At 41.2% G+C, this 20,040-nt stretch overlaps 1 protein-coding gene across 2 annotated transcripts; it reads right to left on the bottom strand.

Moving 5' to 3' along the window:
* Window positions 1-6,174: 6,174 nt before the first annotated feature.
* Window positions 6,175-10,532, bottom strand: LOC110533859 (non-POU domain-containing octamer-binding protein). Of its 2 annotated transcripts, none has more exons than XM_021618415.3 (10): window positions 10,174-10,532; window positions 9,383-9,509; window positions 9,098-9,291; window positions 8,496-8,797; window positions 8,292-8,387; window positions 7,937-8,133; window positions 7,520-7,707; window positions 7,246-7,276; window positions 6,781-6,881; window positions 6,175-6,569 (listed from the first exon to the last, which is right to left on the bottom strand). In XM_021618415.3, exons 2-10 carry the CDS (start codon window positions 9,507-9,509, stop codon window positions 6,462-6,464), a joined length of 1,344 nt encoding a protein of 447 aa, XP_021474090.1. In that variant the 5' UTR covers window positions 10,174-10,532; the 3' UTR covers window positions 6,175-6,461. The 2 variants fall into 2 exon arrangements, with proteins under 2 accessions (XP_021474090.1, XP_021474091.1); XM_021618416.3 differs by having other exon boundaries at window positions 6,175-6,566; window positions 10,174-10,494.
* Window positions 10,533-20,040: the final 9,508 nt, after the last annotated feature.

The following is a 20,040-nucleotide window of genomic DNA, read 5'->3' as shown; positions in this document are numbered from 1 at the left end:
GGGGATGAATGAGCCAATTGGAATCTGGGGATGATTAGGTGGCCATAATGGTATGAGGGTCAGATTTGGAATTTAGCCAGGACACTCGGGTTAACACCCCTACACTTAGGATTAGTGCCATGGGATCGTCTCTTATCGGATCTTAACCAACCATACTATTTTTTTGTTTTGTTTTTTGCATTGTTCGTAACTTGTTTGGTACATAATGTTGCTGCTACCGGAAGGAGCAGAAAGAGCTTCTGGACATCAGAACTGCGATTATTCACCTCAGATTAGACAAATAGTTTTTATTCAATGAGTCGGACGGGAGCGATATTCAACTGACACATGACCAGGTCCAGATCCCCGTCCTTCACTGGAGAAGGAAATTGAGAATTTGCGGAAATAGATCAGGGTGCCTTGTGATGATCAGGCGACAAGTGACTAATCTGCCTTTGCCGTCCATCCTGCTAGCTAAAGTTCAATCGCTGGAAAACAAAGCACGTATATCCTACCAATGGGACATTAAAAACTGTAATATCTTATGTTTCACCGAGTCGTGGCTGAACGACGACATTAAGAACATGCAGCTGGCGGGTTATACAATCTATCGGCAGGATAGAAAAAGCAGCCTCGTTTAGACACGGGGCGGGGTCTTTGTATATATCAAATCAAATCAAATTTATTTATATAGCCCTTCGTACATCAGCTGATATCCTAAAGTGCTGTACAGAAACCCAGCCTAAAACCCCAAACAGCAAGCAATGCAGGTGTAGAAGCATATATGTAAACAACAGCTGGTGCACGATATCTAAGGAAGTCTCGAGGTTTAGCTCGCCTTAGGTAGAGTATCTCATGATAAACTGTACTATTTACCAAGAGAGTTTTCATCTATATTCTAAGTAGCTGTCTATTTACCACCACAAACCAATGCTGGCACTAAGACAGCACTCAATGAGCTGTATAAGGCCATAAACAAACAGTAAAACGCTCATCTAGAGGAGGCACTCCTAGTGGCCGGGGACTTTAATGCAAGGAAACTTAAATCCGTTTAACCTCATTTCTACCAGCATGTCAAATGTGCAACCAGAGGGGGAAAAAACTAAACCACCTTTACTCCACACACAGAGATGCGTACAAAGCTCTCCCTCGCCCTCTATTTGGCCAATCTGACCATTATTCTGTCCTCCTGATTCTTGCTTACAAGCGAAAAACGAAAGCAGAAAGCACCAGTAGAAACAGATGCTAAGCTAGAGGACTGTTTTGCTAGCACAGACTGGAATATGTTGCGGGATTCTTCCAATGGCATTGAGGAGTACACCACATCAGTTACTGGTTTCATCAATAAGTGCAATGACATATGTACGTACGCTCACTGTGAAGCCATGGATTAGAGGCAACATCCACACTGAGCTAAAGGCTAGAGCTGACGCTTATAAGGAGCAGGACTCTAACCCGGAAGCTTATAAGAAATCCCGCTATGCCCTCCGACGAACCATCAAACAGGCAAAGCGTCAATACAGGACTAAGATTTAATTGTATTACACCTGCTCCGACCTGGTCTGATGTGGCAGGGTTTGCAAGCTATTACAAACTACAAAGGAAACCACAGCTGTGAGCTGCCCAGTGACACAAGCTTACCAGACAAGCTACAGCATATTACTTCTATGCTCGCTTCGAGGCAACTAACACTGAAACGTGCATTAGAGCATCAGCTGTTCCAGACGACTGTATGATCACGCTCTCCGTAGCCGATGTGAGTAAGACCTTTAAACAGGTCAACATTCAGAAGGCCACAGGGCTAGACAGACTCTGAGCATGCGCTGACCAACTGGCAAGTGTCTTCACTGACATTTTCAACCTGTCCCTGACTGAGTCTGTAATACCAACATGTTTCAAGCAGACCACCATAGTCCCTGTGCCCATGGACACTAAGGTAACCTGCCTAAATGACTACTGACCCGTAGCACTCACATCTGTAGCCATGAAGTGCTTTGAAAGGCTAGTCATGGCTCACATCAACACCATTATCCCAGAAACTCTAGACCCACTCCAATTTGCCTACTGCCCCAACAGAGCCACAGATGATGCAATCTCTATTGCACTCAATACTGCCCTTTTCTACCTGGACAAAAGAAACACCTATGTGAGAATGCTATTCATTGACCACAGCTCAGTGTTCAACACCATAGTGACATCAAAGCTCATCACTAAGCTAAGGACCCTGGGACTAAACCCCTCCCTCTGCAACTGGATCATGTACTTCCTGACGGGCCGCCCGAAGGTGGTACGGGTAGGTAACAACACATCCGCCTCGCAGATCCTCCTATTGTACTCCCTGTTCACTCAAGACTGCATGGCCAAGCATGACTCCAACACCATCATCAAGTTTGCCGATGACACAACAATGGTAGGCCTGATCACCGACAACGATGAGACAGTCTATAGGGAGGAGGTCAGTAACCTGGCCGTGTGGTGCCAGGACAACAAACTGATCAAGACAAAGGAGATGATTGTGGACTACAGGAAAAGGAAGACCAAGCACGCCTCCATTCTCATTGACGGGGCTGTAGGAGAGCAGGTTGAGAGCTTCAAGTTCTTTGGTGTCCACATCACTAACAAACTAACATGGTTCAAACACACTAAGACAGTCATGAAGAGGGCAAAAAAAAAGCCTATTCCCCTCAGGAGACTGAAAAGATTTGGCATGGTTCCTCAGATCCTCAAAAGGTTCTACAGCTGCACCATCGAGAGCATCTTGACTGGTTCCATCACTGCCTGGTATGGCAACTGCTCGGCATCCGACCGCAAGGCACTACAGAGGGTAATCCGTATGGCCCAGGATATCACTGGAGCCAAGCTTCCTGCCATCCAGGACCTCTATACCAGGCGATGTCAGAGAAAGCCCCTAAAAATTGTCAGACTACAGCCACCCTAGTCATAGACAGTTCTCTCTGCTACTGAACTTCAAGCGGTAACAGCTTCTATCCCCAAGCCATAAGACTCCTGAACAGCTGATCAAAGGGCTACCCAGACCCCTTTTTTACACTGCTGCTACTCTCTGTTTAATATATATATATATATATATATATATATATATATATATGCATAGTTGCTTTAACTCTACCTACATGTCCACTACTGTTCAAAAGTTTGGGGTCACTACGAAATGTCCTTGTATTTGAAAGAAAAGCTCATTTTTTTGTGAAGAGGCGACTCCGGGATGCTGGCCTTCTAGGCAGAGCTCCTCTGTCCAGTGTCTGTGTTATTTTGCCCATCCTAATCTTTTATTTTTATTGACCAGTCTGAGATATGGTGTTTTCTTTGCAACTCTGCCTAGAATGCCAGCATTCCGGAGTCGCCTCTCCACTGTTGATGTTGAGACTGGTGTTTTGGAGGTACTATTTAGTGTAACTGCCAGTTGAAGACTTGTGAGGCGTCTGTTTCTCAAACTAGACACTCTAATGTACTTGTCCTCTTGCTCAGTTGTGCACCGGGGTCTCCCACTCCTCTTTCTATTCTGGTTTGAGCCAGTTTGCGCTGTTCTGTGAAGGGAGTAGTACACAGCGTTGTACAAGATCTTCAGTTTCTTCGCAATTTCTCACATGGAATAGCCTTAATTTCTCAGAACAAGAATAGACTGGCGAGTTTCAATAGAAAGATCTTTGTTTCTGGCCATTTTGAACCTGTAATCGAACCCACAAATGCTGATGCTCCAGATACTCAACTAGTCTAAAGAAGGCCAGTTTTATTGCTTCTTTAATCAGCACAAGAGTTTTCAGCTGTGCTAACATAATTGCAAAAGGGTTTTCTAACGATCAATTAGCCTTTTAAAATGATAAACTTGGATTAGCTAACACAACGTGCCATTGAAACACAGGAGTGATGTTGCTGATAATGGGCCTCTGTATGCCTATGTAGATATTCCATTTAAAAAATTGCAGTTTCAGGCTACAATAGTAATTTACAACATTAACAATGTCTACACTGTATTTCTGATAAATGTTGATATTATTTTAATGGACAAAAAATTGCTTTTAGCTCCAAAACAAAGACATTTCTAAGTGACCCCAAACTTTTAATGGTAATATACATATTACCTCAATTACCTCGACTAACTGGTGCCCCCGCACATTGACTTTGTACCGGTACCCCATGTATATAGCCTTGCTATTGTTATCTTCAGCTGCTGTTAAATGATTTGTTACTTTTATTTTCTATTTTTTACTTATCTATTTTTTACTTAACACTTATTTTTCTTAAAATGGCATTGTTGGTTAAAGGCTTGTAAGCATTTCACTGTAAGGTCTACACCTGTTGTATTTGGCGCATGTGACAAATAAAATCTGATTTGATATGGGTGAGAAAAAATCTATTGAATCCATTTTGAATTCAGGCTGTAACACCAAAATGTGGATTAAGTCAAGGGGCATGAACACTTTCGTAAGGCTAAACTTCACGTCAGTTGCATGTTCTACCTCTTTCCCTTTAGGTACGTTGGACATTTTATCTACTACATCAAAATGTCTTTGTTTGGTAGTGGTCAAAACCTATTTCCTGCACTTGAAATGGACAGAATAAGGTAGCGTTTCATTCCACCGTCAAATATGCAAATTAAAATGTAGGCTATAGGTTTTGGGTTAAATGTGATTATTTGAGTTTATATCCCCCTTTCATCTGTTTATACAATCTCTTTCAGATATTTTCCTGCAAGCTGACATTTTAATTCAGCAGCATCTTAGAGATCCTAGTATTGTCCCCTGGTGCTTTTGAAGTGACACTTGGTGAGCTAGTCTTGTTGTCCTTGAAGTGTCTTACTTTAAATGTATTGTTTCGATGGTAACACTAAGTTATCTCAAATCTAGTGAATATTGGTGTACCATTTATTCCATTTTCTCTAAAGATACACCAGTGTGGTCCAAGCTTGAATCAGGATACATCCCTACTTCAAAGACCTTTCTGAGATCCTGGATGGTAACTTTGGAGTTGAAACATACAAATTCTTATAAAACTACATCAATCTAACCAGCTACTCCTGAGATCAATGGACTGTCTCATGGCGAAATGAAGGTCAAGCTAACCAGCTACTCCTGAGATCTATGTGACTGTCTCGTGGCTAAATGAAGGTCTGCACTAAAAACACCATGCTCTGGGTCCAGGCCTGATGTCCAGTCACGTCACATTCTTGCTGCCTCTGGAAATACAGAATACCTCAAAGCTCCAATTGTTTCGCTTAATGGCCAACTATTAAAGAGAATTCTAAACAGACCTGAAAAATGTCAAAACATTTACGCTATTGTTTTGATCTGCAAATAAATGGTAAGAGCAGGTTGTCAATGTGGTAAGTTGTAGACTGCAGTGGAGACTGATGAGTGGAGAACGGCTCATAATAATGGCTGGAACAGCATCAAACTCATGGAAACCATGTATTTGATACCGTTCCACTAATTCTGCTCCAGCCATTATCACGAGCCCGTCCTCCCGAATTAAGGTGCCACCAACCTCCTGTGGTAGACTGGCAAAAAAAAACAGTTGATGTTTGTTGGACAAACACTTGAGTTCAATGTTTAAATGGCCAGAGTTAAAAGCCCTATTTTACTGTACACCAGTTTGTACAGTATATTAGAGGAACAATGTTATTTTATAAGACAAATATAGCTTTATACTATTTTTCACTGAGAAGCATAGCAGTGTTTTGAAGTATACTGAACATAAATATGAATGCAACATGCAACAATTTCAAATATCTTACTGAGTTACAGTTCGTAGAAGGAAATCAGGATTTTACATGATCGGGCAGGGGCGCAGCTATGGGTAGGCCTGGGAGGGCATAGGCCCACCCACTGGGGAGCAAGGCCCAGCCAATACTGTTGTGAATTGATATTCTAGTTTTGTCCCTTTAGTGCACCTATAAACCCCCCCCCTTGCTAACCCACGTTGAAATGCTTGGAATGTTCTTCCTGTGAAACGCATTAAACAATGCCCCCGTTAATTTCTACTCCCGTCTCATGTCCTGTCCTTATATTAGTTGTTTAAGCAATACATTGTGCCATACAACAAATACGAATGAGTTTTCCCCCACAAGAGGGCTTCATTACAGACCAAAATACTCCCGACTCCTTCGCTGAACCAGCCTTTTGAAGGAAAGGATTATATTCTAACACGGTTAACTCACAAATAAAACACATGAAAAAGTACCAAGGAATTACAATTTTATTTAAAACAGTCCAGAAAGGCTTATTGAGAGAGAATGAGTGACACATTTACTATTGCTATATAAAACATTGCTTTGAGGAATAAAATAAAAAAAGTCTATACAGAATCAGTATTCATCTGAAATACGAAAATGCCAACTCGTGATGCTATTTTAAAACAAAAACATTCTGAATATTTCCCATGCAATTTTCACAGTACATAACATACCATGTATGAATTTTTAAATATAGTACAGTTTCAAAAGTTTAAAAAAGTAATTGACCATTTTAGAATCTGCGACGCTTGTTGGCACCAAAGTCTGCAGGGCCTTGGCCAGGGACTCTTGGGAACACAGGCTGGCCTCCTACGGGCATGTTGTTGTTTCCTGCCCCCTGCTGGGAGAAAACAGAAAATACACACAAGATGAGTGATAATGACAAATGAAAGAGTCTCTTGCAGCTATATATTTACATGAGATTTACAAGATTAACAAAGAGGTGAAATGATCAAATACATATTTGGTTACCCTATCCCTGTTGGCACAATAAATGTGTTGATCTTGGTATGTAAATATATAGTTTGTTATTCTAAAATGTCTAACATTACCATTAAAGGGGGGTTCTCAGCAGGTATGTTGGCAGCTCCAGGGATGGGCACGCTGGGGTTTACTTCACCAGCACCCATCGGGTTTCTGTTAATTCCTTGACCTACACCAAACCAAAAAACAGACAGCACATCAGCAAACCAATACAATACAGTGGGGTCAGGAATGATTGGATTCCTTGATTAAGACTAGAAAAAAAAAATAGAAAAAAAAAATACTGAGCTATATTGTATGCTAAAAATAAAATACAAAATATATTTTATCCTAATGCAATTGCTCAGCAAAAGAGGTTGCAAGAAGTCATTTTTTTATTCTAAAAATGATGGGGTTCAAAAGAACACATTGGGAGGGATCTAAGACGTATCAAGGGATCCAATAATTCCGGACCCTACTGTATATACTAGATAACATGGTGACCATCACCCTTGACAGCTCAGTGAAGATCTGAAAGCTAATGTAAACCTTACCTTGCATGTGCATCCGCATCTCCTGCTCCCGCTAAGAAAAATGATAACGCATTAAAAAAATACATTCTTTAATCAGATAGATTAAACAATAGACAGCTTAGAATAAGCAACCAAAATATTGTTTTAGTGAATAATGGTCCTTTTTCCAATTGCTTTACCACAAACACAATTGCAAAGGTGCGTAGAAACATTTAGGCAACTTCCATTTGAGTATAGAGGAATAATGATAGATATATATATTTTTTTAAACCAGTCTCAAATAGCAATGACTCACATTTCCAGGGAAGTTCCCCTTGAAGCCCTCCTGCTGCCGCCTCATCATCTCCTCACTGTGCATCCTCATCTCCTCCTCCCTCCTGCGACGTTCCTCTTCCTGACGCAGCTCCATCTGCTTCCTCTTCTGCATCTCCTGGTTATGGAGCTCCTCCATTCTCCTCAGCTCCTCTTGACGCCTCAGCAGGTCTGTAATGAGATGAACACCCCATTTGTTAGTAACCTAGTCAAAAGACCTACACCATATGAATCAATTACCAACAGGATTGGATTTAAGTGGTGTATGAGATTGACATCTGGGGTAGGACACTTCAAGAAATACATACATTTCTCCATAAGACACCCTGTTTTGTGTTTATTAGTGTCCTTAACCTTGGACTGATAAGGTGTCTGTAGAGTGGACCCAGACCATACATACCTTGTCTCATCAAGATAACCTGGTGCTCATGTCTAGCTGCCTCCATCTCTTGCTCCAGCTTCTCATGAGCTTCCTTGATGTTCCTGTCCACCTGCTCATACTGTTGCTTCTCCATCTCCATCAGGGCCTTCCAGCGCATGGCATACTCATACTCAAATGTCCCTGGCTGAGCAAATCTCGGTGGCTGCTCCCGCTCCCTGGCAGAGAGATTTTACACAAGAAAACCAGATCAATATGCAACACTGTCATGGATTGTACCTCTTTTCAGCAGCATGGTGCAAGATTGTTCTATGCACAGTTCTGACCAATGTATTTGGAGAAAGTATGCCAAAACCCCAAAACTATGATTACTCACTTGTGAAACACTTGGTTTTTGTTTACAATCCTCTCTGGCAGTCCCTCATCCTCATCAAACTGCTCCATTGGCTCAACTGTCACTGGCCTGGGGAATCTGAAAAGCGTAAAACAATCAGCATTACCTCTCCCATTTTGAAAACATTACAACAAAATGCATTTGAAACATCACTTATTTTCATTTTATTTACAGCCTGATACTTACGCAGTCAATAGAAAGGCCCCATCTGCACACCTATCCAGAGCCTTCCTTGCTGCAGGCTTGGCTGTGTATTCCACAATCCCTTTTCCTGTGGGTCTCCCTCTATCATCTACTATGACTATGGCCCTTTCAATCTGGCCAAAGACAGAGAAAGCCTCTTCCAGGAGCTCATTGGAAATGAACTGTGGCAAATTCCTCACAGTTAGAGCAGCACCATGTGTTGCAAATCGCACGCGCAACTGTCTGCCTCTGAATGAAGTGTCATCAAGCTCGGCTTTAGCAATCTCAGCCACTGTTTTTGTCTCCTGTTGGTAGAAAAGTATAAAATAAGAACATTTAGAAAGTAGTCACAAGTGAATGCTTTCTCATTCATTTAAGATTGAGGAATATAACTTCTATCCCTTGAACATGCTACTGTGACAGAGTGGAAATTAAGCCCAAACCGGAGTGCAAACCTACGACCCTCCCCACTGTAACAAAAACTCAAGAGGCACTGTCAACTGACCCAGAAAGCTAAGGCAATTCTGAATCGGGGGTGACGGTACTTCTACATCTCAGGAAGGCAGTAGTGATGCACTCGGTCATCCGCTACACTAACTACTTACCAGTCTAATGAATCCAAACCCCCGGTCCTTGTTGATGAAAATCTCAGCTGCCTTGCCATACTTGGAAAACAACTTCTCCACCTCTGCCTCTGTAACACCAGTTGGTAAATTTCCCACAAACAGACGGCTGCGCTGAGTGTAAGTCTTCTCTCCAGGTTTCCTGAAGTTTTGTAGATCTATGGTTATCCCTGCATCTAAAGAGAAGAAAATATTAGAATCATCTAATACTGGATGATTTAATTTCCTTCCAATACAGGGCTCAGGAGTCAATGAAACCTATCTTACTTGGGCTCTCCTGCTCATCTGCATGCTGTCCATTGCTGTTGACTCCAGGATTTTTCTGGTTTTCAAACTGGTGTCTAGATGGGCCATGATACTGCTGTTCTCCACGGGGGCCCTGGTTTCCTTGCATCTAATTAAAAGGACAGTCATTAACAGAGTCACTACATTGATTTGTTATAGTTAACACCATCGGGCAAAAAAAAAATGCATGCGGATACACGAGATGTCAAAGCCAGAGGAAGGCTAAAGCTAACGTTAAGCTGGCTAGCAACGTGTTTCGTTATAACGTTAGCTATAACAGATCATTTCAGTCTAAAACACATTTTGGCTAACGTTTAACAAGCTAATCGTATATGGTAACGAGTGGCGTTGAGAGTTACCATTGGCTAGGTAACTAAATGTAATATACAGTAGCTAAATCAACTAGCTAGCCAACGTTAGTTACTGTAGAGTAACGTAATCAAAATGTGAAAGCCACCGTCTTTGTTTGCTAGCTAGCATAGCTAGCTAACTAGTTCAAGACGGGCAGTGGCAGCTAGCAAACCAAAATCGATTGTTCAACAATCTGTTAGTTGGCTAACGAATTAAAACATGTTAGTTAACTGTTAGCTACTTATGTGAAGCTGGCTAGTAATTTCGCTACTTACCTAAGCTAACCTCCTCACCACTAAGCTAACATAGCTAACTAGCACAACCGTTTTGTTCCTAGCAAATGTATGTAACACATTGCAAGTTAGCTAATATAAGCAACTAGTCACCCACATGTTGCATATTCAACTAATACGTTTTCATACCTTCACAAAATAAATGTTTGGGGATTCCAACACACGTAGAAGGGAAAATCGCTCTTTACAAAGAACATATAATGGATTTCACAAACAACCTATTTATTCCACTTGAGGAAGCAGATTGGCTGACTGGGAGAAGGCGGATGTAGTGTAGACATGCAGTGATTGGAAGAATTCCCGTCAATTATATAGAGAATAGTAAATCTAACAATCTAATTGGTACATATTCTATTTAAACCATTCCTTGATTTTTGTCAGAGATCTGAAAGAATGACTATTGAAATTAGATTAATTGAACGGTTTTGGAACCTCTGACCCTGGCTATTTGACTGGTAAACTCTTGGGTACACTCGCAATGGCTGCCTGGTATTATGATGCAATAATTTCAATGTAATGTAGAATATTCCTTCGGATAATGTTAACTGATGTGGATCATGCAATTTAATGTACTTTTTGCAACGTCAGTTGCGTTGAATCAACAAATCACAACACATTTTGATGGATACACTTCCTGCTTATACTTATTTTACTTCCTGCTTTGCTCCATAGTACCACAGTATGAGTCATAATACCCATAAAACTAGCATTCAAACATTGAAATGGTTTCAATCTTCTTTTTTTTCCTCTTTTAATTTTTTTTTAACAACAAATCAATACATAAAGCACATGAGAAAACACAAGCATACATAGATTACAAACAATGGGCAATCGAGCTAGGGGGTACAATATGACAATATGACATCACATGACATTACACAAGGACCTTAAGGGACATGCATATACTTACAATTCGAACAGCTATTTTGTTAGTAGAGCATTTAACCATCTTAAAATACACTTCAATTTCTTTTTGTAGGGTAAGAAAATGTGGTTTTCTGTTTGTAAATGTACATTTGTGTATATGAAATTTGGCCAAAAGAATAATGAAATTAATTACATAAAATTGCTTCAGCTTATGTCTAACGTATGTAAAGAATCCAAGCAGTACATCTCTCCACAATAGTGTAAAATCTTCATAAAGGTGTTCAATTATAAATCTACTGATGTCTTGCCACAGTTTTCTTACATGAATACAATGCCAAAAAAGATGCAACACTGTTTCTGGGTGGTCCTTAATTAAACGTCTTCATATAGTGGTTGGCAGGATAATATTTATGAATAACTTTAAAGGAAACTTCCTTAATTTTGTTAACAAGTAGGTAGGTATGTGTGTGGCAACATCCAAACTTTTTCCCAACAGATATTATCAATAAATCCATTCCAATAAGGCATGACATAAGGATACAACATCCTGCTGAAACAAGGATCGCATCGCTGTTGTTGAATGGACCAAAAGAGAAACAAATCTTTCCTACTGATGAGTCAACCGGGTCAATAAAAGGTAGGCTCTGAGGGTCAGGTCTTGACAAGTTCCTGAATAACAGAGCAACACCTGAGGGAATGGCATCTAAACGAATTGCAAAATCTTTAGGTGTTACAGGGACCTTGTAAAGTGATAAGAATTCCTTATAACTGATTAAAAGACCCTCTGCATTTACCAGTTGGCTCACCAATAAGATATTATTTTGGAACCAATATTCTAAAAACAAAGATGTATTTTTTAAACAATATATCCCGATTATTCCTATCAAATATCTGTGTGGAGAAAAATTGTGTTTATAAATTAAGGACCATGATAAGAAAACCTGCCGATGAAAAGCAGAAAGTTTCACTGGAACTTTGTCAATATTATAATTGCAAAACAACATGAAGTTAAGGCCACCAAAAGTAGAGAAGACATGATGAGGAATAAAATTCCAGATAGAAGTGGGTCTTCTTGGGAATTGTTTTATCCAATTGATCTTAAAAGTATTATTTAAAGTAGTAAAGTCCAGAAAATTCAGTCCACCATTCTCATAAGTGTTCATTACAACAGTTTTCCTAATGTAATGGGTACGGTTTCTCCAAAGAAAGTTGAAAAGCATCTGGTCTATCTCCTTATTTTACTGTCAAGATATAAAGATAGAGCGCCATATGTTAGTCTAGAGATACCTTCAGCCTTGGTTATTAGGACTCTACCTTTTAAAGATAAGTCCCTCTGTAGCCATTGATTTAGCTTATTCTTGGGGTTTTTAATAAGAGGGTTAAAATTTAGTTAGCTTCTAGACTTTTGATCCTTTGTAATGGTTATGCCTAAATATGTAAGTTCTTCTTTTACTGGAATACAACAATATGAAGGTGTCACACAATCTTTGACAGCTATGAGTTCACATTTATTAATGTTAAGATACAGACCAGACGCTTTGGAAAAGGATTGTATCACATTGATCGATATGGGAATTTGGTCAGCGTCTTTCAGAAAAAGTGTAGTATCATCAGCCAGCTGGTTTATAATAATTTCTTTACCAGCTATGGAAATACCTTGTACAGGACTATTATTTAAAGAATTTGCAAGAAGTTGGGTGATTAATAAAAACAGGTACGGAGAGATAGTACAGCCTTGCCTAATTCCTCTCTTTAAATCAAATCGAGGTGAGGTGCCATATTTCTATTTGATAGAGCTGTTACCATTTGCATAGAATGTCTTAATAGCCGCACAGAAAAAATCCCCAAAGCCAAGTCTCTCAAGGGAGTGGAAGAGAAACTGATGCTCTACTGTGTCAAATGCTTTATAAAAATCTAAAAATAATATGAAGCTATCCTCAGTTATTAGGTCTGAGTAGTCAAGTATGTCTAATACTAGTCTGACATTGTTAGAAATATGTCTGTTCCTCATGAAGCCAGACTGTGTTTCATCAATGATTGCATCCAGGACTTCTTTAATTATTTTTGCAAGTAGTAAGGCTAATATCTTATAGTCATTATTAAGAAGACAAATTGGACGCCAGTTATCAATGAGCAGCACGTATCTTTTAGGCTTAGGTATCAGTGTTATTAACCCCTGGGCGCTGGGAGGGTGCAGTACGTCCTATGCCTGCGCTCCGCCCGTGCCGGGCGAAAGTGGGCATTGAGCCTAAGGGAGAGGTGTGAGTAGTATGCAACAGATCTCCAGTGCTCACCCACAGCTCGGTTCAACCTGTGCCTGCACTCCGGATGGTCCGGGCTAAAGTGGTCATCCTGCCTGGAGGAGTGGTGCCAAGGCTGCGCACCAGAGCTCCAGTGCTCCCCCACAGCCCGGTCCATCCGGTGCCCCCTCCACGCACCAGGCCTCCTGTAGGTCTCCCCAGCCTGGTGGGTCCTGTGGCAGCCCCACGCACCAGGCTGTCTCTCCGTCTCCTCCCTCCAGGTTCAATCTCCAGGCCAGAGCCGCCCGTCAGTCCGGAGCTGCCAGAGCCACTCATCTGTCCTGAGCTGCCAGAGCCACCCGTCTGTCCTGAGCTGCCGGAGCCGCCCGCCTGTCCTGAGCTGCCAGAGCCGTCCGTCTGTCAGGTGCTGCCGGAGCCGCCCGTCAGTCAGGGGCTGCCGGAGCCGCCCGTCAGTCAGGAGCTGCCGGAGCCGCCCGTCAGTCAGGAGCTGCCGGTGTCGCCCTTCACTCCAGCGCTGCCAGAGTCTTCACTACAGCACTGCTGGAGTTGCCCTTCACTATGGTGCTGCCGGAGTCTCCCGTCTATTCGTGGCCCGCTGTTAGGGTTCCCAGTACGAGGTCAACGGCGAGGGTCGCCGCTCCAAAGGCGCCACTTAAGTGGGCCAAGACTATGGTGGAGTGGGTCCACGTCCCGCGCCAGAGCCGCCACCGCAGACAGACACCCACCCAGACCCAGGTTTTGCGGCCAGAGTCCGCACCTTTGGGGGGGGGGGTGGTCTTTGTGGGGTCCTTATGTCTTTGTGTTAGTTTGGTCAGGGCGTGAGTTGAGGTCCGTAGTCTATGTTCTTTTTTCTATGTTTGGCCTGGTATGGTTCTCAATCAGAGGCAGCTGTCGATCGTTGTCTCTGATTGAGAATCATACTTAGGTAGCCTGTTTTCCCCATTTTGGTTGTGGGTGATTATTTTCCGTATCAGTGTTTGCTCCATACGGGACTGTGTCGGTTTCCATTTATTCTCTTATTCTTTTGTTTTCTGTGTTCAGTTATCTTTCATTAAAATTATATTATGGACACTTACCACGCTGCGCATTGGTCCGATCCTTCCTACTCCTCCTCAGAAGAGGAGGATGAAAACCGTTACACCCTGACTCATTGTAGGAGGGAGAACATTGTTTTTAAAACTCTCTAAAAAATACTTCAAATAGGAAGGGAGCTACTTGTTCAGAAAATAATTTGTAAAATTCTGATGTAATTCCATCAACACCTGGTGATTTATTGTTCTTTAGATGTTTGATTGACTCTATAATCTCTTCAACTTTGATGGGTTCATCACACTGTTTAGATTCTATATCACTGATAGAGTGAACATTATTCAGTGAGTTAAAAAACATATCTGTGGATTCCTGACAGTACGTAGAGCTATACAATTTTTTGTAAAAATTGCTACAGTATTTTGCAATTAATTTTTGGTCGTCTGTCTCACCATCAATGTTTAACTTATGGATAGTGTTATTTTTAAAGTGAAATTTCTCAAGTCTAAAGAAATAGGATGAATTCTGTTCTCCCTCAATAAATTTTTTGCTAGATCTAATAAAGGCTCCTTCTGCTTTTAATCTATATATATTATCCAGTTTATTTTGTAACTCAATTAGTTCCATTTTCTCCTCCCCCGAGAGGCCGGCTGGGGACCTCTGAGAAAGGTAAGTTATCTTAATGATCACCTTTTCCTCCTCAGCTCTTCTGGTCTTAGCAATATTACTACCATATTTTCTAAGGTATTTGGACACCTCAAATTTAAAGAGCTCCCAGTTCTTGCAATAAGATTTTTATTCACAAGCCCTTTCCCAAAAGTGTGAGAGCAGATCTTTAACCTCAAATTGAACTATATCATTATTTAATAATGAGCTATTTAGCTTCCAGTAGGATGCTCTACCCAGGTTAGTATCAGGGGTAAATATTTTGATATCAATGTAAATGGCCCTATGGTCTGTGAGGGGAGTAGTGCAAATATTTGTAGTAACACACTCACTATCAATACATTTGGATATAAGCCAAAAATCTATTCTGGATTGTCTGGAACCTGTTTTTTTTACTCCAAGTGAATGATCTGTCGGCCGGAAACCTCTCTCTCCATATATCAGTAAGATCAAACTTTTCCATAAAAAGTATTAAACCCAAATTCTGATTGGTTGGCCTACCTGGGGGCCATCTATCAGTTGAATTATCTATAGTAATGTTAAAGTCCCCTCCTATCAATAATAACGAATTGGGAAATTTAGATAACCAATGAAGTATATGTTTCTCTATAGATTCAAGCAACTCATCATTCTCATGTTTGGTGTTGTACCCGTAGAAGTTTACAGTAATGAGCGTAATGTCATTGTAACTGATCACAAGACAAATATAGTGTAGAATATTACCACCAAATGTATTTTTCATTGTAGTGACACCAGCGGAGCGTTCAGATCCATGGGAAAGCCAAATATCGTTGCCCCACTGTGACCTCCAGAAGTTGGCATCAGCCGAAATTGAGGGATACTTGAAAAAAGCTCAAATCTGTTCGAAATTGTTTAGAAAATAAAAATAAGGCCTTGCGCTTCACATTGCTTTGTAACCCCCTAGCATTAAGAGAAACTATAGACAAAGACAAAACAACAAAGATTATAGAAAAGTATAAACTGTAGTAGGATGAGTCAAAGACGTAGGAGCAGTAAACGTAAACGATAAGGAACCGAGATCTGCACCATTTAAGTCAATTTAAAGTGAAAATAGCTTATTCCATAACCTTTGAGCTAGACGTTATCCAGCTTTGAAATTCAACTCAACTGAAAATTATGTTCAAGACCAAACCAAGGGTTCTTGTAGTAAGAGAGACTAAAAACCCTCTTTAGTGTAATCAGGAACTATTCTGAGAAATAAAATACAAAATAATAATTTAAATAAACGGGTACCTACTATTTTAAGTGCATATGAAAACTGATCATAAAATAATTGAATAAAAAATATTTTACATATACACGTTCCTAAGACCTTTTTTTGGAATTAGTATTAATAACTAAATAGAACAATCACTGTGTAAAGTCAGAGCAGACCTGTGTGCCCTTTAAAACAGTATCTTAGTTACAGTATACATAAAAAATAAATACAGCTTTCATTCTTCTTCGTAAGTTTGTAAACAAAATAGTTCTTCTGGTCATACAAGAACAAACTAATAAATTGATGTACCTGAGTATTCCCGGAAAATAGTCACCTGATGCTTGTTAGGTAAACAACAAAGGAAAATGAGAATACCATGGCTGAAATCATCAACCTGTTCCTTCTGGTGAGATTTTAGGGAGGAATATGGATTTCTGAACCGTTGATGAAGCCTCATCCTCCGACGAAGAAAGCAGCCTTTCCCTCATTTTGTGCTATCTTGATCTTTTGCCACAACTTGTTCCTTCTTTCTATGTCCACCGGGCTAAGATGCTCGGCGAAACGCAGACCATGGCTCGGAAGGAAGGCGTTCTTCCTTGCAGCTTTCCAGACATCATCCCTGTAGAATCTGGCAGTGAAGAGGATGATGATACCCCTTGGTCTTGAATCGTTTTGCTGTTGCTTCTTGCCGAGGAGATGCACAACGTCGATGGTATCAACAACTTTGTTCTTCTCTGCAAGCATAACTTCTTGGCAGATGCAGATAGCCTCTCCTCGCACATCTTCATTCTCCACCTCTGGCAAGCCGTAGAGTCTCAGGTTCCATCTTCTTGCGTATTGTTCCAGATCAGTGAGACGTCTATGGTAGACATTGTTATTCTTTTCCACACTTTTTTCTACTTTTGCCACTCTCGTTTTCACATCCTTGATTTCACCACATGCAAACTCCACAGTCCTTTTCAAGCCTTCGATAACCATGGTGTTCCTATCATTTTCTCAATGGCATCAGACCTGGAGCTGATGAGTAAGGAGAAGATAGCCACCATGTCAGAGTTCATATTGGGTTTTTTTAGAGGGTGGAGGTTTGCACGGAGTAACCGGTAAAAAGGGGAATTCGTCATCTTCAACAGCATTCGAAAGCATGATATTATCCATAGGCCAAGCGTAGTTATGGCAATTGCCTATAAGCACGTTTCTCTCTTGCTGATTAGCAATAGAATGGATAACTACTTCCTTTCTTTTTTTGTCATGACTTTTCCTGGCCATGCCGAAATAAATTATCCAATTTTTATTCCAGTCACAGGAAAGGTCTTATATCTTGAACAAATAAAAATAGTAATGACTGTAAATCTTTCTGAAGTTTGGTACGGAGCTCGTCTGGTACGTCTGGTTTCAATCTTTTTTCGACCATTCATTTTTCCCATAGGAATCACTTAAAATAAGGGCTGTGTTCCGTGTAGGTTTACCCTGGCGTGATGTTTTGATAACCGTGCAAAGCTCTCTTGGACAAGGTCACTTTTATCAATATAGTCGCCTGCAATTACCCCCAGAAATGAAATGCTACTTAGCTGCTAATGTGGCTATCATACAGAACTACACTTATCGCAAGGTTTGACATCATCCCTTAAGGCACATTTCTCTGTGCAGTAACCTAGCAAGTAAATATTATAACCTTTTTTGTTTGATATTGTGTATTTCTTGTGTGCATGCTTGTTTGCATTTTTTTAATTACCTAGCTAGCTACCTTTAGCATTTTGTAGTTACTAGAATTACCAGAATGCCCCATTTGTGTAGTCAGATTTGCTAGCTAACGTTACGACGGTACCATGGCAAGGATAATTAGTTAGCTAGCATGTCACCAATTAGAAAAGTCTGACTACATGAGCTGTTTATTTTGCATTTTTTGTACTTTTCCCCCTTTTTCTCCCCAATTTTGTGATATCCAATTGGTAAGTATAGTCTTGTCCTATCGCTGCAACTCCCCTACGGACTTGGGAGAGGTTAATATCGAGAGCCATGCATCCTCCGAAACACGACCGTGCCAAGCCGCACTGCTTCTTGACACACTGCTCGCTTAACCCAGAAGCAGGCCGCACCAATGTGTCGGAGGAAACACCTTCCAGCTGGCGACCGAAGTCAGCTTGCAGGCACCCGGCCCACCACAAGGAGTCGCTATAGTGCAATGGGACAAGGAAATCCCAGGCCCGGCCAAACCCTCCCCTAACCCGGACGACGCTGGGCCAATTGTGTGCTGCCTCATGGGTCTTCCGGTTACGGCCGGCTGTGTTACGGCCGGCTGTGACACAGCCTGGGATCGAACCCGGGTCTGTAGTGACACCTCGAGCACTGCAGTGCGGTTTCTTAGATCGCTGTGCCACTCGGGAGGCCCTGGTGAACTAATGTTAACTAGCTAGCTAGCTAAATATCACCTAGTGAGCTAGCTAGTTAGACACCTTGGTTAGATAGTGAGCTAAAGTTGGCTAGCTAGCTCACAAAGTACTTGTGGCCTCAATGTTTTCCCATTCAAAACACAAACTCATCAAATGATACAATATTGTTTAAAACATTGAATTTGTAGATGCATCAAAATAGACTTTATATCCCCTTTTCCTCGTAGTTTAGAAATGAGGCATGACATGTGGAACACCAGGCTCAACCCAAGAGAAAGCAGTGCATGATAAATGCCACCCTCAGCAAGGAGATCTGTTGGAAGTGATGGGGGAAAGATATAATTTAAACATCATGGATATAAATTCCAACTGTGCCCATGATGCAATGTGAGTTGTGTTGTACTACTGAATGAAACTGTGAGCAGATGCACTCAGACCAGCCTTTGTGATTTAATTTACGTTAACTACATTACTTTAGCTGGCTGCTTTTGAGCAAAACTTGTATAACATAACCTATTCTGGGAGGCTAGTGTGTGTATGAACTTTGTGGAAGTTTGAACCATTGGCTTCCCTGAAACAGGTACTGACAGGAGGCGCGACGAGAACACCGATCCGGAGCCTGCCCAAAAAACTGATTGGAATAAAACCTCAAAGTAAGAACAAAAACTGCGTGAAAAAAATCTTGATAAGATATTTAGATGTTCACTGATGCAATGACAGCTTTGGGAGCATGTGGTCCTTGAAAAACTCCTCTAATCCAGCAAAATGAGTCTGCCAGAGGTCGTCATGCTGGTTGGGGGTGGTGATGGAGGCTTTGGTGGTCCACACAATGAAGAAGCAAGTGTCCCTTCCATTGATGTGGAGCTGCCCTTGGACCTAATGCCAGTAAGGATGGTCTTCATGGAGGGTGTAAGACCCTACCTCCTGGATCTAGAAATCCTTCGACTTCACTGCTTCCTCAATGGTAAGGTCCCTTGCACCGTAGAGACACTTGACGTCCACCACAGCTGTGGTGCCCACCAGACCATCCGGTGAAGCACCCAGGACCCAAAGCTCTGACTCCTGCACATCCCTCCCTGTAGTCATTTTGAATGCCTTGATGCCCTCCTCTTCATTATCTGTGCCACACTTTACAGAAAACACCTCATCCAATGACTGTGATCCCCTGGTCACCTATAGAGACCTGCCGAGAGGAAAGCTGTTAAGTGCCACATGCCTTTCAATGCATGACTTTGATCACCTTGAAATGCATTTGTTGTAAGATATGTGCTATATAAATAGTTTGATTTGGTTGATGACATTACAGCTGTAGAATATTTAATAAACTGTAATTTTCACATGAGGACAAGTGCAGTTTTTCCATAAACCTTTAATTGATAATTTAGGATTTTATCACTTGACATACTATCAGTCATATAGTGGGAAGGATCATATAAATCAAGACTGAATGCATGTACTGTATCACCCTGAATCAATCAATTCTGTGCCTTTCAAGATTTGTGTCTGGTCATGAAACTACAATACAGGCTGGATGTCTAAACAAAGTCAGTTCTGAATGTCAACA

This window comes from Oncorhynchus mykiss, chromosome 10 (assembly GCF_057628025.1).
Source record: "Oncorhynchus mykiss isolate SJ-2025 chromosome 10, ASM5762802v1, whole genome shotgun sequence".
In the NCBI taxonomy this organism is placed as follows: domain Eukaryota; kingdom Metazoa; phylum Chordata; class Actinopteri; order Salmoniformes; family Salmonidae; genus Oncorhynchus; species Oncorhynchus mykiss.
The sequence above is the reverse complement of the archived record's forward strand: the minus strand, read 5'-3'. Positions and strand labels throughout refer to the sequence as shown.

What these genes read in the sequence shown, in the direction of transcription:
- LOC110533859 (XM_021618415.3), bottom strand. Translation starts at nt 9,509, where the DNA reads ATGCAAGGAAACCAGGGCCCCCGTGGAGAACAGCAGTATCATGGCCCA. An exon ending in AGGGGAACTTCCCTGGAAAT is followed by an intron (nt 7,277 to 7,519) that starts GTGAGTCATTGC and finishes CATTTTTCTTAG; the next exon opens with CGGGAGCAGGAGATGCGGAT. An exon ending in CTGAGAACCCCCCTTTAATG is followed by an intron (nt 6,570 to 6,780) that starts GTAATGTTAGAC and finishes GTTTTCTCCCAG; the next exon opens with CAGGGGGCAGGAAACAACAA.